Source organism: Nyctereutes procyonoides, unplaced genomic scaffold, assembly GCF_905146905.1.
Source record: "Nyctereutes procyonoides isolate TBG_1078 unplaced genomic scaffold, NYPRO_anot_genome, whole genome shotgun sequence".
NCBI lineage: Eukaryota > Metazoa > Chordata > Mammalia > Carnivora > Canidae > Nyctereutes > Nyctereutes procyonoides.
The window spans coordinates 60827725-60848485 of NW_026575020.1; the positions used below are offsets into that span (position 1 = coordinate 60827725).

The following is a 20761-nucleotide window of genomic DNA, read 5'->3' on the forward strand; positions in this document are numbered from 1 at the left end:
CGCGCACGCCCCGTGTCACCGTGCATCTTGGGGTCTGGGGGCTGAGGTCTGTGTCCGTGTCCATGCCAGCCCTGCCTGTTGCCCCCCCCCCCCCCCGGGCTGAGCACGTTCTCTCCGAGGCCCCTGTGTACGGCGGGTGTCCTCCCTGTGACCTCGCTGGCACTCAGGTGACCGGGGGCAGGCCCCGGGGTGCTGGGAGCTCGCTGCGCGGGGACGCTGAGCAGACGCTGGCTCCCCAGTCATGCGGCAGGGTCTGTGTCCTTTTACAGACTTCCTTTTAAATATTTTCCTCTCTTTTTACAGCGCCCTGGTGATTGCCACAGTGTTTGACCGAAACATAAACTGCAGGAGAGCAGCCTCTGTGAGTTTTCCTGTTTTGTTCCTTTGCTTGACGGTGTGGGCGGGTCCGGACCGTGCCCTTCTCTGCTCAGCAGGCCGCGCACTCCTGCTCGCTGCCGGGTGCGGTGCCCGGGCAGCCACGGGCGCAGCGCCAGTGCACGCCTCCTCCCAGTTTCCGGGAGAAGGGGCTGCCCTTTAACCTGTGAGGCGGGTCGGGATTACATGCGGCACCGCCAGCCGAGAAGTGCCACCATCTGAGTGTCGTGGGTGACGGGACAGTGCCTGACGACCAGGCTCAAGGAGAAGACCGCGGGTTCCGGCTGTGTGACCCGAACGTGACAGCGGGGCAGGTGCCTCGGAGCTTCAGGAAGCGTGTTGCCAAGCAGAGGTCCGCTCAGCCCCACGCGGGCGTGCTGGGCCTGGGGCCTCGCCGACGTGCCTGGAGGCCCCAGCGGGCCTTCCTGCGTTCAAACACCAGTGTCTCCCCCGGGCCTGGTCATGCTCGGGCGGATTCTGTGTGCGAAGAGCTCTCAGGAGGCTGCGCCGTTGCTTCGAGGGGCACTGACCGGGAGTCTGCACGACGTCCCGCTGCTCCTCCCCAGAGCTGGGCTGTGGCCCCGAGCTCTGCTTCGGGGGTTCCTGCAGATGCTGGCAGACACGACCGACGGCTGCCAGGTCGTGTCCGTGGCACACTTGCTGGTGGTGTCCATGGCTGTGTCCCGGCCGCACACAGGGCTGTGTTGCTGTTGGTCAGTCGCATAGGTCAGGCTCACACGTGGGCTGCTGTGGGACCAGGCGTACCTTCAGCTGCCGAGCCTGGTGGTGGAGGGGCCTCCGTGTCAGGAAGGGGGGGATGGACATGGGCAGAAAGGCCGTGCTCTGAGGACTATGGGGGAGACCAGGGGGTGAAGCCAGGAGGGCCCTGGTCCTGGATGAGCTCCGGTCTTTGCAGGAGGAGGGTCTGGCCTGAGAGGCGCGGGGGCCTGGGAGGGATTCAGTGAGCCCTGTGTCATAGGGGACCTGAGTGTGTCCTCTGGGTGGATTGGCGGCCCTGAGCTGGGGCGTGGGGAGAGCTGCCCGCCTTGCCCTGGGGGCCCCTTCCACACCACGGGGAGCCAGGTCTTCCCGGCCCAGAGGTGGGACAGAGAACAGGATGGTGAGCCTAGGAGGGCCTTGCTCCAGATGGCTCTGCCCACACACTTGGGGGCTGAAGCTGATTCTAGGTCCCCCACGGGCAGCAGCCATGCTTCCAGGTGCTGGAGGGAGGGCGGACGAGGCATCTGTGCCCCTCGACCTGGTCCAGCTGGAGCCCGTGGGAGTTGGTGAGACAGAGGAGGAGCAGGGGGTGTCTGCTAGAAGGACTGAGAGCAAGCACCCAGTGTGGCCGCGGAGGAGACTGACTGGTGAGAGAGGGCGCAGGCCAGCAGCTCCCCTTGGGTCAGGCTGGGTCAGAGGTGACAGCTACCACTCGATGCCAGGACACCTAGGTGCGCTCAGACGGCCTTCGGCAGGTGAGGGTCTGCTGGGAATGTGGGATTTGGAGGATCCGTGTCGTGCTGGGCCTGCTCCCACCTGCTCTGGGGACACGTTTGGGGATTGTTCGTGTCACACTCAAGCTGGGACGGTGCAGGCTGGAGTGGCTGGGAGCCAGGGAAGTACCTGGCGCAGGTGGGGCAGGGGTGGGACCACCCAGGTGAGGGACCCATGTGCCCAGTCCCTGAGAGGGGAACTCGGCCGTGGCTGTGTCTTCTGTTCCCACGCCCGGGGGTCTGTTTTCAAGGCCGTGCTTCCTAGGGCCCCTGGCACCACCTGCGGGCCTGGGGGACCCAGTTCCTGGGTGTTTCCTTGCGGTTCCTGTGGGGCTGGCGGCTCCACGGTGGGGTGGTCAGTGGGGCACGGCAGGGCCTTCACCTCACTCCTGGTGCGTGTGGGCTCCTTACGGCTCTGCGTGCAGGATCTTGTCATCTGTGAGGAAAAGAAAAGTTGAAGAAGAGTTTACCGTTTCCTTTCCAGTCTTGATGCCTTTTATTTCTTTTTCTTGCCTAAGTGTGCTGGTGCAGGGGGGCAGGCACCGTGCTGAGCCGACGTGGGGGCCGCGGGGGCCGCCTTGGCGTCCGTCCGGGGATGTGCCGGCTTTCGCTGTCAACTGGAAAAGCCTTTGTAAACAGGCTCTAGCAGGTCGAGAGGTTCTGCTGGCTTGTTGTGAAGGGTTTTGTGTTGTTTGATTACATCCCGAGTGGATGTTTGATTGTGAGATGCTCGTGTGATTTTGTGCTTTTTTTCTGTCAATGTGTTGTGTCCTGCTCATCGGTTTTGCAGGTATTGAGCCAACCTTGCATTCCCAGGAGAAATCCCACTTGTCCTGTCCTCTTTCACGTGCTGCTGCACACAGTTTGCCGGAGTTTTGAGTCTGTTTGTAAGGGACGTTTCTGTGTGGCTTTGGAATCAGGGTAATGTGGCCCCACGGAGGGAATTGTGTTTCTACCTCTTGTATTTTGTAGAAGTCTTAAAAGATTGCTCTGAGTGGCTCAGGTCATGACCCTGGGGTCCTGGGATGGAGCTCACTTGCTCTCGCTCACTTGCTCTTGCTTGCTCTCTCTTTTTTAATTTAATTTAATTTTATTTATTTCTTCATGAGAGACACAGAGAGAGGCAGAGACACAGGCAGAGGGAGAAGCAGGCTCCATGCAGGGAGCCCGACGTGGGACTCGATCCCAGGACCCTAGGATCACGCCCCGGGCTGAAGGCGGCGCTGAACCGCTGAGCCCCCCGGGCTGCCCTACTTGCTCTCTTAAATGAATAAAGTCTCTAAAAATAAAGCTGGCTCTTAGTTTGTTTCTACTTTAAATGTTTGCTGGGAATCACCGGTGAACCCATCCGGGCCTGTTTTGTTTCTTCGCAAGCACGTTCCTAACTCACTTCCCTCAGCCCGTGTGTTTTTCTAGTGAAGGGACTTCTCCGTCGGGAGTCGTCAGGTGCAGCCGCTTGTGCTCCCCCCGTGCGCTGTCCCGTGTCCCCGGCAGCACAGGTGCCTGGCCGTGGGCCCTGCCTCGCGTGCGGGAGCTCGGGCGGAGCGTCCGCTGCCCCTGGACGTGCCTGCCTGCCCTCTGCACCCTGAGACAGTGTGACACAGGAGGTCCTGGGCTCTGGCCCTTCAGAATTTTCTCTCCAGGGGAAGTTTGCCAGCAGAGCTAGTTTCCTCTGTGTTGATGCAGTTCTGTTTCTGGAGCGTCAGTAGGAGTCCCGTGACTCCATGAGGGGCCTTCACGTCTCTGCCCTGATGGTCACCCAGGAACATATTCACGCTTTCAAACACGATGATGATTTTTGTGAAATCTGAGGTTAGAAAGTAGCTTTTACGTTTTCTTTTTTTGTTTACCGTAAAGCCAGCATTTTAATGGGAAGCAGTGGTAAAATTAAAGCAGTGATGCCTTTATAAACCCCGAGAAAGAGGTGAGAAAACCCAGAAGTCCTCTTGTTTTTCAAGTTAGGACTATAATCCTTCAAAATTTGCAGGGGATTCTCTGTGTTGGGCGTCATCCCGGTACGCCGGCCGACCCAGCAGGTTCCGAATGAAAGCTGAGGGTCAGAGAGGCACGTGTTGGAAGCGCGCTTGGACACCTGGGACCGAGGAGGTGACAACGTGGAGTTCTCTTACTGTGGAGCTCAGACCAAGGCTTGCTGTGCTCCCTCCGGCGCCTGTTTGTGCTCAGGTTTCACGCCCTCGGTGCCGGGGTAAGGGGCGCTCCTGGCCGAGGTCAGGAGGGCCTGGGCCTGTGCGCTGCCAGCCCCCCGGGGCCCCCTGCCCCCGCCGGGCCTCGAGCTGCGGTCCTCACGCAGGCCGGGAGGGGGCCTACGGGGTAACTGGCATGTTAGCGAATCCGCAACCGCTCACCCTTACGGAGCTGTTCAGTGCTCGCCGCTCTGTTGGAGCGGAGCCAGCGGCACGGGCGCTGGGGGCTGGGGGTCGGGGGCTGGGCGGCCAGTGGGCTGGGGGGGCCGGAGGCCGGGGCGGGGGGGCCGGGGGCCGGGGGCCTGGTTCATCGCAGTTACACGGAATCTCCTTGAAGCCCAGTTAGCTGAACGGTGTGCGGCCCTTCAGCCCCTGTGGTCCTACCGCCTGCCTTTCCGCTCCGTGTTGCAAGGAGGAAGTCCTGCCACAAGTGACCCTTCGGGCTGGCGGTTCCCCGCGGGTCCACCCAGGCTCTGGCTGGGCCGGGAGCTCAGGGCGTGACCCTGGGGTCCCAGGATCGAGTCCCTCGTCGGGCTCCCAGGGTGGAGCCTGCTTCTCCCTCTGCCTGTGTCTCTGCCTCTCTCTGTGTCTCTCGTGAGTAAATAAATAAAATCTTAAAAAAAAAAATTTAAGCTGCCGTGAACAGTCATGTCCGGGCTTTTGCGTGGACATAACTTCTTTTTCTTGGCCAAACGCTGGGAGTGGCGTGGCAGGTGGACGGTGGGTGCCCGTGTAGCCCCGTGTGGAGGCTCGCTGCCGCACCTTCCCCCCACCTGTCGGGGATCCCATCCCCCGCGGCCCTGCCAGCCTCTGTGGGGTTGCCACGTGGTCCGATCAGGGTGCGGTGATGCCTCCTGCGCCGTCCTGTTGCCTTCCTCTGGTGGCGAGCACCTCGCTGTGGTTCTGTGCCTCACTTCCTCGCACCATCTCTTGGAGCCTTTGGCCTGTTTCCTCACTGGCTGGCGTGTGCAGGGCCGAGTGTGGGTGGTTCTGCTCCCGAAGCGAGGTGCTGCCCTCGCTGGCGCGTGGCCTGCGGGCCCTGCTCCCGGGCTGTGGCTTCTGTCCCCAGGACACGGTGCTGCACAGAGCAGGAGTCTTTTTTTTTTTTTAGATTTTATTTATTTATTCATGATAGTCACAGAGAGAGTGAGAGAGGCAGAGACATAGGCAGAGGGAGAAGCAGGCTCCATGCAGGGAGCTCGACGTGGGACTCGATCCCGGGTCTCCAGGATCGCGCCCTGGGCCAAAGGCGGGCGCCAAACCGCTGAGCCACCGGGGATCCCCAGAGCAGGAGTCTTAACGTTTGGTGTGACCCGTTTGTCAGTTCTTTCTTACGCGGGCTGTGGTTTGGTGCCCCCTCTCAGAATTCAGGGCCTGGCCTCCGTCCTAGAGGTGAGGTTCTCTGCTTTTCTGTCGTGCTGCACCCTGCGGTGCCTGTCTTCGCCCACGTGCTGACCTCACCCGTGCTGGGGCCTGCGGTCCTTCCCCTCTTCTTCAAGCCTGCTGCATCTGTTCCAGGGCTCTGTGTTTCCACATAAATCTTGTATTATTTTTTGCTTTTTTAATTTTTTAAAATTTTTTTATTTTTTGCCTTTTTGATGTCATCAGACTGGTAAATATGTTCCTAAATTTTGCTTGTTACGTAAATCGACATTATATCTTATTTCCGTTGCCTTTTGGTTGGTTTCTTAATTTCTTTAATAAATTTGTTGCATAAGGCTCAATATGCTACCAAGTGAAAATCGGGTCTCTTTCCTGGTTTGAAAGCCGCGGGAGGGCCCGTCTGCTGGTTCCTGGGGACGACCCCGGTTCTGATCCTCTGTGGGACCTGCCCGCGATCTCTGGTTCTCCAGTCCCTTCCACACCCCTGCGTGTGCTCCCTGGCGGCGCCCTGCGTGTGCAGCGGGAACCGGCCCCAGAGGCTCGGCTCCAGGGAAGGGGCCGCCTCGCCGGCAGGGTGCTCCCCCGGGGCCGCCCTGGTTTCTGAGCCCTGCTGCTCTGGGCACCGGCTGGGTGGCGGACGGGAAGGAGGTGCTGCCTGTTGTCACCGCTCAGACGGCCTGGCCTGGCTGTCACACGTCCCAGGGCAGGTGGAGACATGGGATGGGAACTACTGGGGAAGTCAACGGGCTTTGTCCAGTAAGCGCCTAAAGACACTTTATTGGGTTTAAGTGAATATTTGGAGCTCTGGGCCTGTGTCGGCGGGGCTTGTCCGTGACGGCCCTGGGGCAGGCCCCGGGGGTGGGGTGGGGTGGGGTTGCGAGCTGCTGCCCCCGAGTTCCCAGGACAAGGGTTCCATGTTGGACTCCGTTCTCACGCCTCTGTCTGGAGCCTTGGATTCGGCTTCTGCGAGCAGCTCAGCGTCCACTTCCAAAGGGCACTTTTCAGGATGTGTCTGATTTTATAAACTAATCAACTAATCAAGTGGTTTGAAAAAGCACCAGGACCTAGAGACAGAATGACAGCTACCCTTGGCGCTCTGATCGGCTAACAATGCAGACTTTTATCTAAAAAAATAAAGCCATGGGTCGTTTGTGCTGCATGGCATTTGTTTTGAATTTCTCTCCTGATGTTTAGCAAAGTGCAAACCTAACTCACCTGCTCTGTTTGTTCTTCTTCTCCTTAGGCCGCTTTCCAGGAGAATGTGGGAAGACAGGTATGGCCACTTCTTGAAATCTTCATTCCTAAAACTTCCTGTCGCTTTAGCAGTAGAAATACTGAAAGCTACAGACGTGGTATCTCCTCGCACTGTCGGATGTGGGTACGGAATTTACCTAGGATGAGCTTGTGTTGACTCGGTGCCGTCTGGTCACAGACCCACTCGGGATGTTATCCAGGGGAGAGTCGGCACAAGTTTTAAACAGTGCTCTGTTTTATGGGAAACCCAAACGTGTAAGTGATTTCACGCACACCCACGTCAGGTCAGCACCTTATGCGTTGCCACCCGATTTTAGCAGTTGCCTGTGGGGCGGGAGGGATGTGGGGGGAGGAGCCCGGCTCCTGAGGGACGGAGGCATGATCCTGCCCATGCTGTGTTGTGTCGGAGCCAGCTTCCGGAAGCCGCTGATCCTGTGGCCTCTCCGTGTGCTCCCCAGCACCGTCGTGCCCCCAGGCCCCAGCCTCTCCTGGCTGGTCAGCCTTGGCTGGGTGGTGTGGCCCTTGTCACCGGGTCATTCACACCGTGTATGCCGGTGGCCACGCTGGGACGTGTGGCTGGCCTGGGGAAGAGTAGACGGGAGCAGGTCATGTTGGGCGAACACTGAGCTGAGCTCTGGTCAAAGCCCCTGCAGGAAGCACTGTGCTGGAGGGATGTGCACTGTGGGCAAGGCTATCAGCAGACGGGGCTGGGTGGGGGACAAGGGGAGACGGTGACGGGCGTCTGGGACTTGGGGGGTCAGTAGTCAGGCTGCAGGCCCCGAGGGGGGCCCCTTGAGGAAGGGCAGGCCTCCGCGAGGGAAGACTTGACGTTGGGGTGTTTGGGAGGAGAATGCCTGCAGGCGCCCCCTGTGCCCACCGTGAGGGTCCTTCTGCACGCGGGGTCCACGGTCTCCTGGTTCCATTGTCGTGCTCCCAGGGGCCAGGGTGAGGGCTGACCTGCTTCTGCAGGGGAGACATGTGGTTCTTGGTGGGAGGTGCTCCCAGAATGGGTCCCGGGCGGCCGTCCAGGCTGGCTTCCCCAGCTCCCTGCAGGGCGGCGGTGGTTTCATCGTCCTCTAGCACCTGTCTCCTCAGGGTCTCTCCCTTTCTTCCCTGGCTTGAAGGTGGCTGAGACCAGTGTCCTTGGTGCCACCTGGGGGGGCCCTGGACACATAGATGATAGAGGCTCCCTAGGAAGAGACGGCCCACCTCCGAAGAGAACAAGCTTTGGGGTGTCGGGGCCGCCAGTGTGGAGAGCTCCCGAAGGAGTGCTGCTCGGGCCAAGGAGGGGGCTGGACGGGAAGGAACTTGGAAGCATAGGGGGTAGGTGGGCAGGCGTCGTAGCCAGGGAACCCGCTGGAAGCTGAGCCGAGGGGCTCCGGACACCCCAGCGTCAGAGCCCAGAGCCCAGGGGAAGGAGGCGTCTCCCCACCCCTGGCTTCCAGCCACTGGGGGAGAGCCAGGCCTGTCCCAGGCGCAGGGTGCTCGGGGCTCTGGGCTGTTCCCGTGTCCCATTTGGTGGGGGGACACTCAGTTTGGATGGACCGTCGGGGAGGAAAGGCCTCTAACCACGGTCTAGGTTTGGAGGACCAGCCAGGAGCCAGTCTTCCAGGGGGTGTCCCCTCAGCCTCCCCACCCCCCTGCACGATGTTACGCATGAGCAGCGTGCACGCAGCACGGGCGTCGGGGAGCCGGGCAGCTGGCTAAGAGACACGGACTTTGAAGGAGGTGGAGCCTGGTGGGGGCCAGGGCACCAGCCCTGCCCGCGGCAGTGTCCTGCGGCTCGGGGGGAACGTTGCAGAGGAAGGATGGGAACCCGCCGAAGCAAAGAGGGACACTCGGGGGAGGGCACGCAAGCTCCCCGACAGGATGGGTGGTGGTGGCGTGTTGGCGAGAATTCCCAGAATGTCACACGCAGACGTGAAGTGCACACGCGGCGCCGACACACCCCTGTGCAGGGTCCTGCAAGCCTGTTTGAAAGACACGCGGTGTCTGGGACGCCCATCGAACGAGATGGGACTCACTGTTGAAACCTGATTTTTTATTTTTATTTTTTACGGTGTGGGTGTAAAGAAAGTCTCTTAAAACATTTTAAAGTTGAAAACGTTTGAGTTGCTTGAAAAAAAAAATTAAATATTTTTGAGTGGTTCATGTCATAGTAGTGCAGTGTCCAGCATGAGATGGGCGGCCAGGGAGCCGTGTGCTGTTGGTCCCCAGCGTGCCTGGCGTGGGCGTGGGCGTGAGCGGGTGTGGGTGTGGGTGTGGGTGTGGCGGCGCTTCCCCTAGAAAGGCCTCCCCTCATTTGTGTCATTTCTGTGCTCTTCTTCCTCTTGACTCTGTGATTAGGGCACTTTCCCCCATGGAATCGACATTTTGACCGCAGCGGACTACTTTGCTGTTGGCAACAGAGCTAACTGTTTCCTGGTTATAAGGTAAGTCTCTAATGTTTGTCAAAAAATGTAATATTTCCCTGTGATGCCGATGTCAGAAAAGCCTCCGCAATTTTCTCTCTTCCCCCTGGAAAGTCCCCTAAGAGTAAATGTAATCTATGTGACCGAAATTTGTGTTTCCTGCTGATGAGGCCCGGTGCCTAGTGCGGGATTCTTTTTATGTAAAACCCTAGAAAATGCAAACTAATCCAAAGGGACAAGGGGCGTGGGCAGGTCTGGGCGGCCCTTGGGGGGGGGGGTACGTGTCTAGGCCGCAGCTCTGTGTCTGCTCCTCGCCTCCTCCCAGCCCGTCCTGCTGTGTGGGCGCCGCCTCCGCGCTCCCTACTTCCTGCGGCCGCCAGCCAGGCCGACGCGGCTTAGAAGGGACCGTGTGTCTGTCCTGTTTTTTTTTTTTTCCAGTAAAATCATGTTTCCCAAGTTGAAGGTCTCTGGGTTGTTTCTGAGACGCGAGTAAGAAGAGTTAGAGAAACCAGGTCCTGGGTTAATACGTAGCATCGCCCCCAGCGCCGCGGGCCCCGCGTCACACTGGTCCTGTGGGCTTCGTGGCCTCGCTGCCTGAGTCCTCGCGGCGGCGCCCACGCGGGAATGGCGTGCTGCTCTGCTTTGTCACCTCGGACACGCGTGAACCACTCTCCGTCCTCGGGAGAGATTCTCTGCGCACCCGGGCAGACCGTGCAGGAATTACGTTTCTCCATGACCAGCACGCACAGTCTTTTAAAAATGTAGCGTTTGCCCTCTTTCTCAAAGACGCTTTGACTAAACACCCTGTTTTTAGCGTCCTCTCCGTCTCGTCTGGACGTCTACTGGCCTCCTGGGCCTTAACCAGTTCTTTCCTGCCATCATCCCGTTTTCTTTGTTGGTAGTTGAACATATAGTTTAAATTTTTTTTTAAATTTTTATTTATTTATGATAGTCACAGAGAGAGAGAGAGAGAGAGGCAGAGACACAGGCAGAGGGAGAAGCAGGCTCCATGCACCAGGAGCCCGACGTGGGATTCGATCCCGGGTCTCCAGGATCGCGCCCTGGGCCAAAGGCAGGCGCTAAACCGCTGCGCCACCCAGGGATCCCTGAACATATATTTTAATGTGGAGAATTTACCCCTTTTCCTGGAGCTTCTTGGGTAACATTAATGCCCAGTTTTTAGCCTTGCTGTGTTTTCCCTGTCGCTAGGGTTTCTAAGCTGATCTAAGACTTATCGATGTCACAGCTGTGTGCGTGGCATAGAGATGTTTGGCAAAACTTGATCCTGCGCCGGGCGTGTTCTGACGGCGCCTTTGGCGTCTTAGTGTGGACAAGGGGTGGTCGGTGAGGACACAGTCCGGTGGTCGTGGGACGGGGCTCCTGGGGCCAGGGCAGGGCGCACACCCAGGGTCCTGCTGTCCGCCTGGACTGGGGAAGGGGTCCAGGGGGAGGGGAGGGGACTGTGCTGAGGGGGGCAGCCCGGGAGACAATCCAGGGCCAGAAGGGCCCAGCTTGGGCGTCGTGCGGGGCCTCGGAGCCAACGCGAGGGTTTGCATCGTCCTGTGTCGTGGGACGTGGTTGGAGGGGCCTGCACTTCGGCAGCTGGAAGGGGGGGGTCAGGTCCCCCGGGGGCGGGGGGCGGCCGGGGTTCCTCTGGAGATGAGAGCTCTGCACAGGCTGGACCGGCGGCCCGCGGAGGCTGTTGGTGGTCGTGCCCGCAGGCCCGCCGCCTTCGCGTTCACTTGGGCAGCTTGGTTACCGTCCTGGGCGCGGGGACCCCGCCCGTGTCACGTTCTGATGTGTCAGCACGCCGGGGCGGGGCACCCAGGTCCCGGCCTCCCCCAGTGGCCCCGGCCTGCCGGCCGCTGGGGTGCTTTGCCTTCCTAGGTGGTGCGTGGGCCCCACGGAACGCGCTCTGTGCTGCTCCCGTCACTTGCTGCGTGTTGAGGATTTGTTCTGCAGCCCAGTGCTCCGCTGCGGATCCGGCTCATCGGCCCGTCCGCCTGGGCAGGGGCCGCTGGGTGCCTCCGGGTCTGGCTGCTCCACAGTGCGCAGCGCTGACGCCACGCGCACGCCTGCCTGCGGACAAGTGCTCCGCTTGCTGGGCGCCTGGGCCTGGAACAGCCAGAGCCCAGCTGTTAGGAGCCTGCGGGCAGATTTCCAGGACGGCGCTCCTGTTCCCCGTGCTCCCGTTCCCCGTGCTCCTGTTCCCCGTGCTCCCGGCGGCCCGTGCTCCCGTTCCCCGTGCTCCCGTCACAGCCGTTCTGGCGGGCGGGCAGGAGGCTTGCTGCTGTTTTCCTCACGACTGAGGACTTGGAGCGTCTTTCAGGGGCTCCTTTGATAAATTTTTTGCCTGTTTATTGGGTTAGTTTTCTTCCTATTGAGAATTTCAGAATTCTTTACCTGTTGTGGATATGAGCCCCTTTTCAGATAAACGGTCTGCAAATGTTTTCTTTCTGTCTCTTGTCTTTTGCTTACAGTCACCTGTGTATTCCTGAGAGTAAACCTTTAAAAAAGTCACGTTTATTTTTGTCCGATTGTTATTTTATACGACTATTTTACACATAATTTCTATATAGGAAGAGTCCCCAACTTAAAATGTGAGTTTTGGCCATGAGTGGGCAGCACCATATGGTCATGCAGGACGCGCCCCCTGGCCCCGACGGCCCCACGTGCCCCGGCCCTGGCACCTGGACTCGCCTCCCAGGCCCGGAGTCTGCCTTTTCTGGAACCGGTGTGGACAGAGTCACGTGGAGCCTTTGCTTGCGTCCTGGCGTCCCGCGTTCCTGAGTTCTGCTGTCGCCCGGCCTGTCCCTCGTCCGCCGGTGGCTGGTTGCTGAAGCCCCTTTGACGTCAGCGCGTGAACACGGGGCTGCTCCTGTTGGGACATGACCCATGGTCGCTGGCTCTGTTGGCCTGTCTTGCTGCTGGAAGTTTCCTCGGTGGGTTTCTGACATCTGCGATCCCGTGCACCCTTCTCGAAACCCCATTTGTCGTATTTTGCTTTCCAGTAATTTGCCGATTCCTGTCATAGGACCTCTTCTAACTTAGGAGCCCTCAGAGCAAACTGCCTCCTCACTGCCTCCTAGCTCCGCGAACGGCTGCCGCCCACACAGTCAGCTCCGTTTTGCTTCTCCTCCTGCCTCCTTGTCTGCATCTGCTTGGTGACCTAGTTCTGTCACTCGTGTCCCTAATAGCCCTCAAGGGCTCCTCCTGCTGCCGATCCCCTCAGCTGCCGCGTGGCCCGGCTCCCACTGGCCTGCCGCCGTCTGCTGACCCCCCCCCCCCCCCCGCCGGGGGCTCTGCACGTGGCCTCTGTGCAGACTCTGCAGCTCGGGGAGCGCTGTGCACCGGGTGCTGGTTCCGGGCGTGTGTCTCCCCCTTGGTCAGCTGTCGCCGGGTCCCGAGCTCAACGAGAGCTCAGGTGGCTGGCGTCTGTCTGTCTCCTCCTGTGCGGCCATCGGTCGTGGATGCTGGCAGTCCCAGGGGCCCTTCGGTGATGGGGTCCTCCCAGGGGTCACATCTGGGTTCCTCTCTGACCGCTTATCCACTGTCCTGGTTCTTCTGTTTTTCCTTCTGACTTTACGTCTTTTGTCACCGTTGGAGGGTCTCTCCGTCTCCCTCACCTCTGGAGAAGTCTCTGCTTTCTTTCACATCCAGAACACACACTTTTGTGCCCGTCCCCCCAGTCCAGCACCTTGTAGCGCACACATGTTCACACAGCACCGCATTCACCCCGTGCACATGCACACACGTGCCCACCCAGGATCCGGGTAATTCCAAGTGTTTCCCCCTTCTCGGCCCTCCGTGCCGCCCACTGTGTCTCTCAGCCTCCAGGTAGCACACGTGGCCGATGGCTGAGCCCGTGATGGGGGCTGTGGATGGCGCGCAGGCTTGGGCAATATGTGGGAGCAGCTGGGCGTTCTCGAGCAATGACGCGTACGAGTGTGTGTTTTTGGAGGAGGTGACATAAGGGTGTGGTGTACGGTTCCCAAGGTGCAGCTGATGCTCTGGTGGCCCAGTTCCCTCCCGGGGGTCCTCGGCTCTTCTGGAGAGGCCGGGTTCGTGTCACGCAGGCCGCGGTGCTGACTTCCTCCCGTGCTCGCCGAGCGTTGGCAGCAGGTGCACAGGTGGGCACGGCTTGCGTGCTCATCCGCGGGGGACGGCGGGTCGGCAGGCGGCTCGGGTGTGGTGCCCGCGCTGCAGAACCAGCCGAACGTGCACGCGGCGCCTCCCTCCTCCTGTCCTCCGGGTGGACGTACCATGCACCCTGCATCCTTCCCCTCCGGCCTAGTCTCGGCTGCTTGATGTGATGCGATGTCAATGTGTTTGCACGCAGGATTTCCCACCTGTGGCGTTTTATCTGAATGAATTGACTGCGGTGGGATGGCTGGATCTTTACGTTTTACATTCCTTGGGCGATGCCATTCACCGTCCACGGAGGCTGCTCCACAGAGGTGCTCCCAGCGGTGTTTCTAGATGCCTCTAGGTCCTTCCAACGATGGCTGCACCCGCACCCCCAGGTTTGGCTGTCTGGTGGGTGGACGGAGGCTTCCTGTCTGTCTCCTCCTCCGAGGAGGAGGCTGGACGCCAGCTGTGTCCATTTCCTTCTCTGTAAACTGAGGCTTTTCCTCTGAGGTGATAGTGTTTTCTTACAGATTTGGAACAATTTTATTTTAAAGAGGTTTCTTATTAATAGTGGTAACAGTTGCTGGTATTTTTTCTGAGTTTGTTTTTATCTTTTGACTTCACGATGTGTTTTTCCTGGCAGACGTTTTTCTTTTTGGTCACGTGTTTGAATGTACCGACTGATCTTCCTTGATGGCCTCTGAGTTTTGGCGAGATCGGGTGCACTCAGGGTGGTATGGCCGTACGGCCTCTGGGTTTTGAGTCGTAGGTAGAGTGCGCCTGTCCTACTTGGAGATTTTTTTTCTTAATCCTCCTACAGTATTTTTACTAGATGTGACTTCTATTTTTATTTATCTTTAAAGATTTACTTATTTGACAGAGCGAGCGACCACGCAGCAGGGGGAGGGGCAGAGGGAGAGGGGGAAGCAGACGCCCCGCTGAGCAGGGAGCCTGATGCGGGGCTCGGTCCCAGGACCCCGGGGTCACGACCTGAGCCGACACTTCAGCGACTGAGCCCCCCAGGCGCCCTGTACCTTTCATCTCTGAGGCAGGATTTACATTCCATCAGCTGTCCTTGAGTGAAGCGCACGGTTGAGCAAGAGCGGACACCTGGTGTCACCTGGTGTCAGCAAGGTCTCCCCTGGGTGACCGGCACCTGCATGACACGCGGCGGCGAGCAGCCTCAGCCCGTCGCTGTGGACCGCTGGTGCCTTTTGTAGAACATCTCGTGGTGGAATCAGGAAGGATGTACTCCTGCGTCCGGCTTCTCAGCTCAGCACGTTGTTCCGAGCGTTACGCCTGCAGCGTGTGCGCCCGGAGCTCGCTCCTGTCTGTTGCTGGTGGCTGGTGGCGTGCCACAGCGTCCCTCTGAGCTCACCCGTCCCAGACGGTCAGGCTGTTTGGAGGGTGTGGCTCGGAGGAGTACCCTGCTCTGAGCCGTACGTCTTCATGTGGGTGCTTAGCTGTGGTTGTTTCTGGGTAAATACTTCCAGGGGGACTTCTGTGTCCTTAACTTTATAAGGAACTGCCAAACCGAAGGTGGCTGTACGCGCCACAGGCATCGGCGGGAGTTCCTGCTCCTTCACGTCCTCACCGCCTCTCAATACGGTCTTTTTCAGCATGTTTATCGCCGGCTTTCCTGAGTACACACAGCCCATGATAGACCACCTGGTGGCCATGAAGATCAACCACTGGGATGGGTAAGTTTTGTGTTTGTCTCATTACTAATGTGTTTTATTAGAATACCTGTCAGAGGGCAGCCCGGGGGCTCAGCGGTTTGGCACCTGCCTTCAGCCCAGGGCGTGACCCCGGAGTCCTGGGATCGAGTCCCACGTCGGGCTCCCTGCATGGAGCCTGCTTCTCCCTCTGCCTGCGTCTCTCTCTCTCCTCTCTCTCTCTCTGTTTCTCTCTGTGTCTCTCAGGAGTAAAGAAATAAAATCTTTAAAAAAAAAAATGTAGCTGTCAAATAACAATTCTTATTTTTTTTTCCAGAGGAGCAGTTAAATAGAGCGAAGCCTTGAGTGTGTCTTCTTGTAGATTTTGTCTGTTAAGATGACTTTTGAGAAGTGATAGGTGTTCCAGTCTCCGTGCCTGATGTGCTGGTTAAGGGTCTGACTCCAGTTTTACCTCTGGAGACCTAAGGTGTGCCAGGTGTGCGGTGTTGCCGCGTGGATGCGGTCGTGTTGGGGTGTGCCGGAGCGCAGGAGCAGCCCCCCACGCGCTCCCTCAGGGGCCCCGTCCCCCGTGCTGTCCCGCGTGGCCGCCCTGGCTGGCGGTCTTCTCCGTTGGCTCCTAGAAGGCGGCAGCTTTTCCTCGTTCTGTAGCAGCCCCAGGGCCCTGAGTGTTGGGCGAGTTAGCTGGGGGCCCCTGTGATCCAGAACCCAGAGGGGTGTCCGCGCTGCCGGCCGCCGTGACCGCCCCTGGGAAGGCGAGACCGCCTCGTCTAGGAGGGCTTGGCGTGGCTGCTGGTGCAGGCAGCAGGGCTGGAGGAGAGGACTGCCTGAAGGTAGAGGCCGCTCACGGCCCTACGTCGAGGGCCCGGCTGTAGGGGCGTCACCTGCGGGGCGTTCCTTCTGACCTGCCAGGACCAGCACCCTGCACGGTGGGGCGTCGGCGGGGCTGCCGTGTGCGCAGGAGGGCAGGGCTCTCCTGGGAGTGGGGCGCCTCTGTGCCCCCTGTGTGGGTGCGGCCCACCCGCCAGCAGACCTCTTCCTCGGTTTCCTTGCCGGGGATCTTCTGAGAATTGTGCTGGTTTCTGACACTTGAGGCGTAACTGCACAATCTCACATAATTGGGGCAAAGATCCCTTGCACCGACCCTGCGAGAAACTAGTGAGTCAGTAGGACACTTAAGACCAGAACGGCGCGTGTGTCACCCGTGGTGCTGGGCTAAGCTCTGAAGCCGTCGAAGTCTCCAGCTGACGTCAGAGCCTTCCCTTCTCCATCTCCATCTTCCGTGCGTTTGGGGTCAGCCTGTGTGTTAGGTGCGTTCACGGTTATAATTTGTGTGTCTTCCCATTGGATTGACCCTTTCTCATTATGACGTTTCCCTCTGTTTTATGCTATGTTTTATTCCTGGTCTTGGGGTGTGATGTGAGAGGTCGTGGTGTCGGGGCTCCTGTGCTTTCTTTGAAGGGCCAGGCAGTAAATACTTCAGGTCACTGTTCCGTGTATTTTGTAGTTTTTTCTTTATCTGACCTTTTACGACGACGTAGAAACCGTCCTTGGCTTGGGGACCTGCAGAGAGGCCCGGCTGGAGCCCTCGTAGCCGCTGCGGCCTGTGCCCTTTGCCCTCAGCCGGGGTGAGTCTTGTAGGGTCTTGCTTTTCTGTCCCTTCTCACGGAGTCTGCCCTTTGTGTGAGGCCTTTGGTCTGCACACAGCTCACGACATCGTCAGCAGGGTTCGCTTTCTGCCCGTCTCTGGCTATTTGTTTTCTGTTTTTTTTCTCATGACTTTGGTCTTGTTATCAATTTCATTAAGAAGATACTTATAGAATAAGCTCTGAAAACCTGGAAGTGTTCAGGGTGTGTGAGCCGGGCCGTGGAGGGAATGTTGTCTGGTCCTAGTTCTTTCAGTTTTGAAGATGCTGAGAACCACATCGGCTAACACTTTCCAGAACATTGGGCTTTTTTTAAAAAAAAAAAAATTATTTTTTTAAAGTTTTTATTTATTCATGAGAGACACAGAGAGAGAGAGAGGCAGAGACACAGGCAGAGGGAGAAGCAGGCTCCATGCAGGGAGCCCGACGCGGGACTCGATCCCGGGACCCCGATGCCACGCCCTGGGCTGAAGACAGACACTCAACCCCCGAAGGCAGACGCTCAACGATCCCCCCCCCCCCCGGATCCCCCGAGCATTGGGCTTTATAAGGCATCACGTCGCCTCGTTACTCTGTGATTGTTCAGAGGTGGAGCCGTTTCTGCGTCTGTCTTCGGCTGGGTTATGCCAGTGAGGAGACGGCAGCTGGAAGCTCGCTAACGGACTTCGGCTCACGGCTTGCCCTGGAACATGCGGCGCCCCTTGCAGAATTCTTCACGGACGCTGACGCGCGGCGCCCTTGACTGGTGCAGCTGTTCTGTTTTACCTTAAGTAGTACCACTTTTATGAGGTGCTGCTCCCCTGTCTTGGGTTTCTTTTGGAAAGTTTTCTGACGCCTGGTTAAGCATCTGCCTTCAGCTCAGCGTGTGATCCCGGTGTCCTGGACCGGAGCCGGCATCGAGGGTGCTTCTCCCCCCGCCCCCTGCCCCTCCCCGCACTCGTGCACGTGTATGCGTTCTCTCTCTCTCTCTCTCTCTCTCTGGTCTCTCTCTGTCACATAAATAAAATATTTTATTATTTACTTATTTTAAAGATTTTATTTATTTATTCATGAGAGACACAGAGGAGAGAGGCAGACACACAGGCAGAGGGAGAAGCAGGCCCCATGCAGGGAGCCTGACGCAGAACTCGATCCCGGGTCTCCAGGATCAGGCCCTGGGCTGAAGGTGGCGCTAAACCGCTGAGCCACTCGGGCTGCCCAAAGAAAATATTTTAAAAAGATGAATATAACTTAATTTTTTGGATTGTGGTAGGATGTACATAATGTAATATTACCTTAACCACTTTTCGTGTACAGTGCAACAGCGTTGCGTATGTTCCCCATCCACCTCTAGAACTTTTTATCTTCCAAAGTGAAACCCTGTCACCATTGACAGGGACTCTGTCCTCACCCCTCCCGTGGCCCCTGGCACCCACCATCCTGCTTTTTGTCCCTAAAAATTCGATTCCTCCAGGGTCCTGATGTAAGTGGAATCATACAGTACTTTGGGACCGGTTGAGTCCACCGAGCTTGCTGTCCTTCATGTGCACCACGTCGTAGCAGCGACAGGATTTCCTTCTGTTGTCAGGCCAACACTCCACTGTGTGTGCAGAGCACATTTTCTTCGCCCTCTCGTCTGTCAGGGGCCGTGGGGTTGCTCCCATCTCCTGGCTGTCGTGAAAAATGCTGCATTCACATGTAGGTGTGCAAATCTCTCTTCTGGACCCCGGATTCAGCTCCTTTGCGTGAAATACCCAGAAGTGGAATTACTGGATCATATGGCGTAACTCTATTTTTAATGTTTTAGGGAGCCCCTAGAACCATACTGGTTTCCGTAACGGCTGCACTTCCTTACGTTCCCACCCGCCCTGCGCAGGGATTCCAGCTTCTCTGTGTCCTCGTCACTCCTTGCCTTGTGTTTTCCTGACGGCGAGACACAGGCAGAGGGAGAAGCAGGCTCCATGCACCGGGAGCCCGACGTGGGATTCGATCCCGGGTCTCCAGGATCGCGCCCTGGGCCCAAGGCAGGCGCCGAACCGCTGCGCCACCCAGGGATCTCCTTTGCCTGTTTTTAAATCCGGTTGCTTGTTTTTTGTTGTTGAGTTGTAGAGGTTTTTCATATACTCTGATATTAATCAGCTGTTTTCTCCCGTCTTGTAGCTGGCCTTATCACTCTCGTGACTATTTCCTTCGATTAACAAAAGTCATGAATTTTAAAACAGGGACACCCTGGTGGCTCAGCAGCTGAGCACCTGCCTTCAGCCCGGGGTGTGATCCTGGAGACCCGGGATCGAGTCCCACGTCGGGCTCCCGGCATGGAGCCTGCTTCTCCCTCTGCCTGTGTCTCTGCGTCTCTCTCTCTCTCTCAGGAATAAGTAAATAAAATATTTAAACATTTTTGTAGTGTAGACTTTACCCATTTTTACTTTTTTTGCCCGTGCTTTTGGTGTCAGATTCAAGAAGTCCTCACCGGATCTAACATCATGAAGCTTTTCTCCTCTCTTTTCTTCTAGGAGTTTTATAGTTTTAGGTCTTACGTTAACACGGTAAATGTAACTGTTTTAAGTAGAGAAGTAGCTTATACTCAACCTGGCACCAATCGGGGAAGATGCGTGTGACGGGTGTCGGCGTGGCCGCCCCCTTTGCCTCCTCGGGACCTTTGGCTGCTGAAATAAACGGTTCTCTGCTCTCAGACCCACTTCTCACTCGCGCTTCGGCTCCGGCTTCCTGAGCCCTGACTGTCCATCCAGAGGCTGCGGGGTGCAGCGCTGGGTGTGGCTGGCGCGTCACCGAGTGGTTGGCGTTGGGCGTGGTGGGCGTGGGTGCGTGGTGCTGAGCTGCTTGGTGCCCGAGACACTCCGGCCTTGAAGCACTCACGTTTGCTGTTGGAAGTGGACCCCTAAGCGGGACCTGGGGGCCAGGAGGGGTGGGACATGGACCTGCCGGGGTACGGGGCTCATCCTGCTTTCAGGCGCTCGCTCCGAGCGGACGTGTGTCAGATGTTCGGTCGTCCACATGCACGGAGCCCTCGTTTGCCCTCGTATGCATGGGTGTTTCCACCTTAATGTTTTCATCGTGTTTCTGTGTTGCCCTGTTGCTCCTGCGGGGACACTGTTCGGTCCTGGCGTCTGGTGCCTGGGGGTGGGAGGGGGCGGGGAAGCTGGTGGGGGGCTTCTCAGAGTCTGGTCTGACGCCGTCTGGGCCCCGCGGACGCAGGAGGCCTCGGTCACCAGCTCTGGGGGCTTCCTCTGTCGCTCGACGCGTTGAGAGCGCCTGGATGTGTTTGGTTGGAAATATCTGTGCTGACGTGACACCCGCCTCCCAGGTCGCAGCCTGAGCCGGACGACATCCGCCCCTGAGCCTCTGGTCCTCACAGCGAGGAGGTCACGTGCCTCTGCCCGCTGCCCCTACTCCGGACCCCTCGGGTGTGGGAGGCTGGGGACACGCTGCCCGTGGCGCCCGGAGAGGGCGGCGGTGACCACCGCAGGCCTGGCTCCTGCCCGTCGCTTGGTGAATGTGTCCCCATTTGTGACCATCACAGGTTCCGACCCGCTTGCTCCTCCGTGTTCGTTTTCATTGGTGGCTCTGAGTAAGTGGCCGGTCGACCCTGCGTCTGTCCTCTGCCTGCGAGCTGGAGCAGCCGGAGTCGTGAGGAGGAAGGAGCCACCCTTCCCTGCGTCCCTCCGCCAGGTCCGCAGGGAGCTGTCCGCGAAGGCTCTGCACAGCCTGGCCCAGCGAGCGCCGGGGTTCAGCGCCACGCATGGCAGGTGTGCCGGGCCGAGCCGTGCCGCGCACCCACGTGTGCGCCCGTGTGTGCCGGGCGGGCACCGTGCTGGCGTCCAGGCCTGAGGGCCGGGAGCCCTGCCGTGTTCCCCCCTCCCCGGGACGTGTGTGCACGAAGAGCTGCTCTGCGCCCGGGCGGGGGACGGATCCAGCCGGGGCCTCTCCGCGGACAGACGCCCTGACCTGGGGCCAGCGAGCCCGGGGCGCACGGACCTGAGGGACCGTGTTCTGCATCTTGCGTGTCTCGGAAGGAGCTTCGTCATTACCTTTCTAAGCGAAGTGATTCACAATGTGCTGAATTAAAGCGCAAGCGCCTTCCCGGCCGCCCCGGGCTGGGGGAAAGGCCTGCTGTCCCGTTGGCCTACGTCGGTGGGAGAGGAGAGCGGCCAGGCCCAGAGCGTTGACACCTTATGACGGGAAGGACCCGTATTC

At 58.6% G+C, this 20761-nt stretch overlaps 1 protein-coding gene across 3 annotated transcripts in view; it reads left to right on the top strand.

The window, feature by feature from the left end:
• The window catches only part of TBCD (tubulin folding cofactor D), a 111487-nt gene extending 91277 nt beyond the window's left edge, over positions 1-20210 (top strand). The window contains exons 15-19 of one of the 3 annotated variants that reach the window (XM_055322159.1): positions 304-361; positions 6699-6728; positions 9056-9141; positions 14868-14948; positions 20141-20210. In XM_055322159.1, coding sequence (XP_055178134.1) covers positions 304-361; positions 6699-6728; positions 9056-9141; positions 14868-14948; positions 20141-20198 — 313 coding nt within the window. In that variant the 3' untranslated portion in view covers positions 20199-20210. Of the gene's footprint in view, positions 1-303; positions 362-6698; positions 6729-9055; positions 9142-13459; positions 14833-14867; positions 14949-18020; positions 18049-20140 lie in introns of those variants that run through there. The other 2 variants (XM_055322166.1, XM_055322174.1) reach the window with 2 other exon arrangements.
• Positions 20211-20761: the final 551 nt, after the last annotated feature.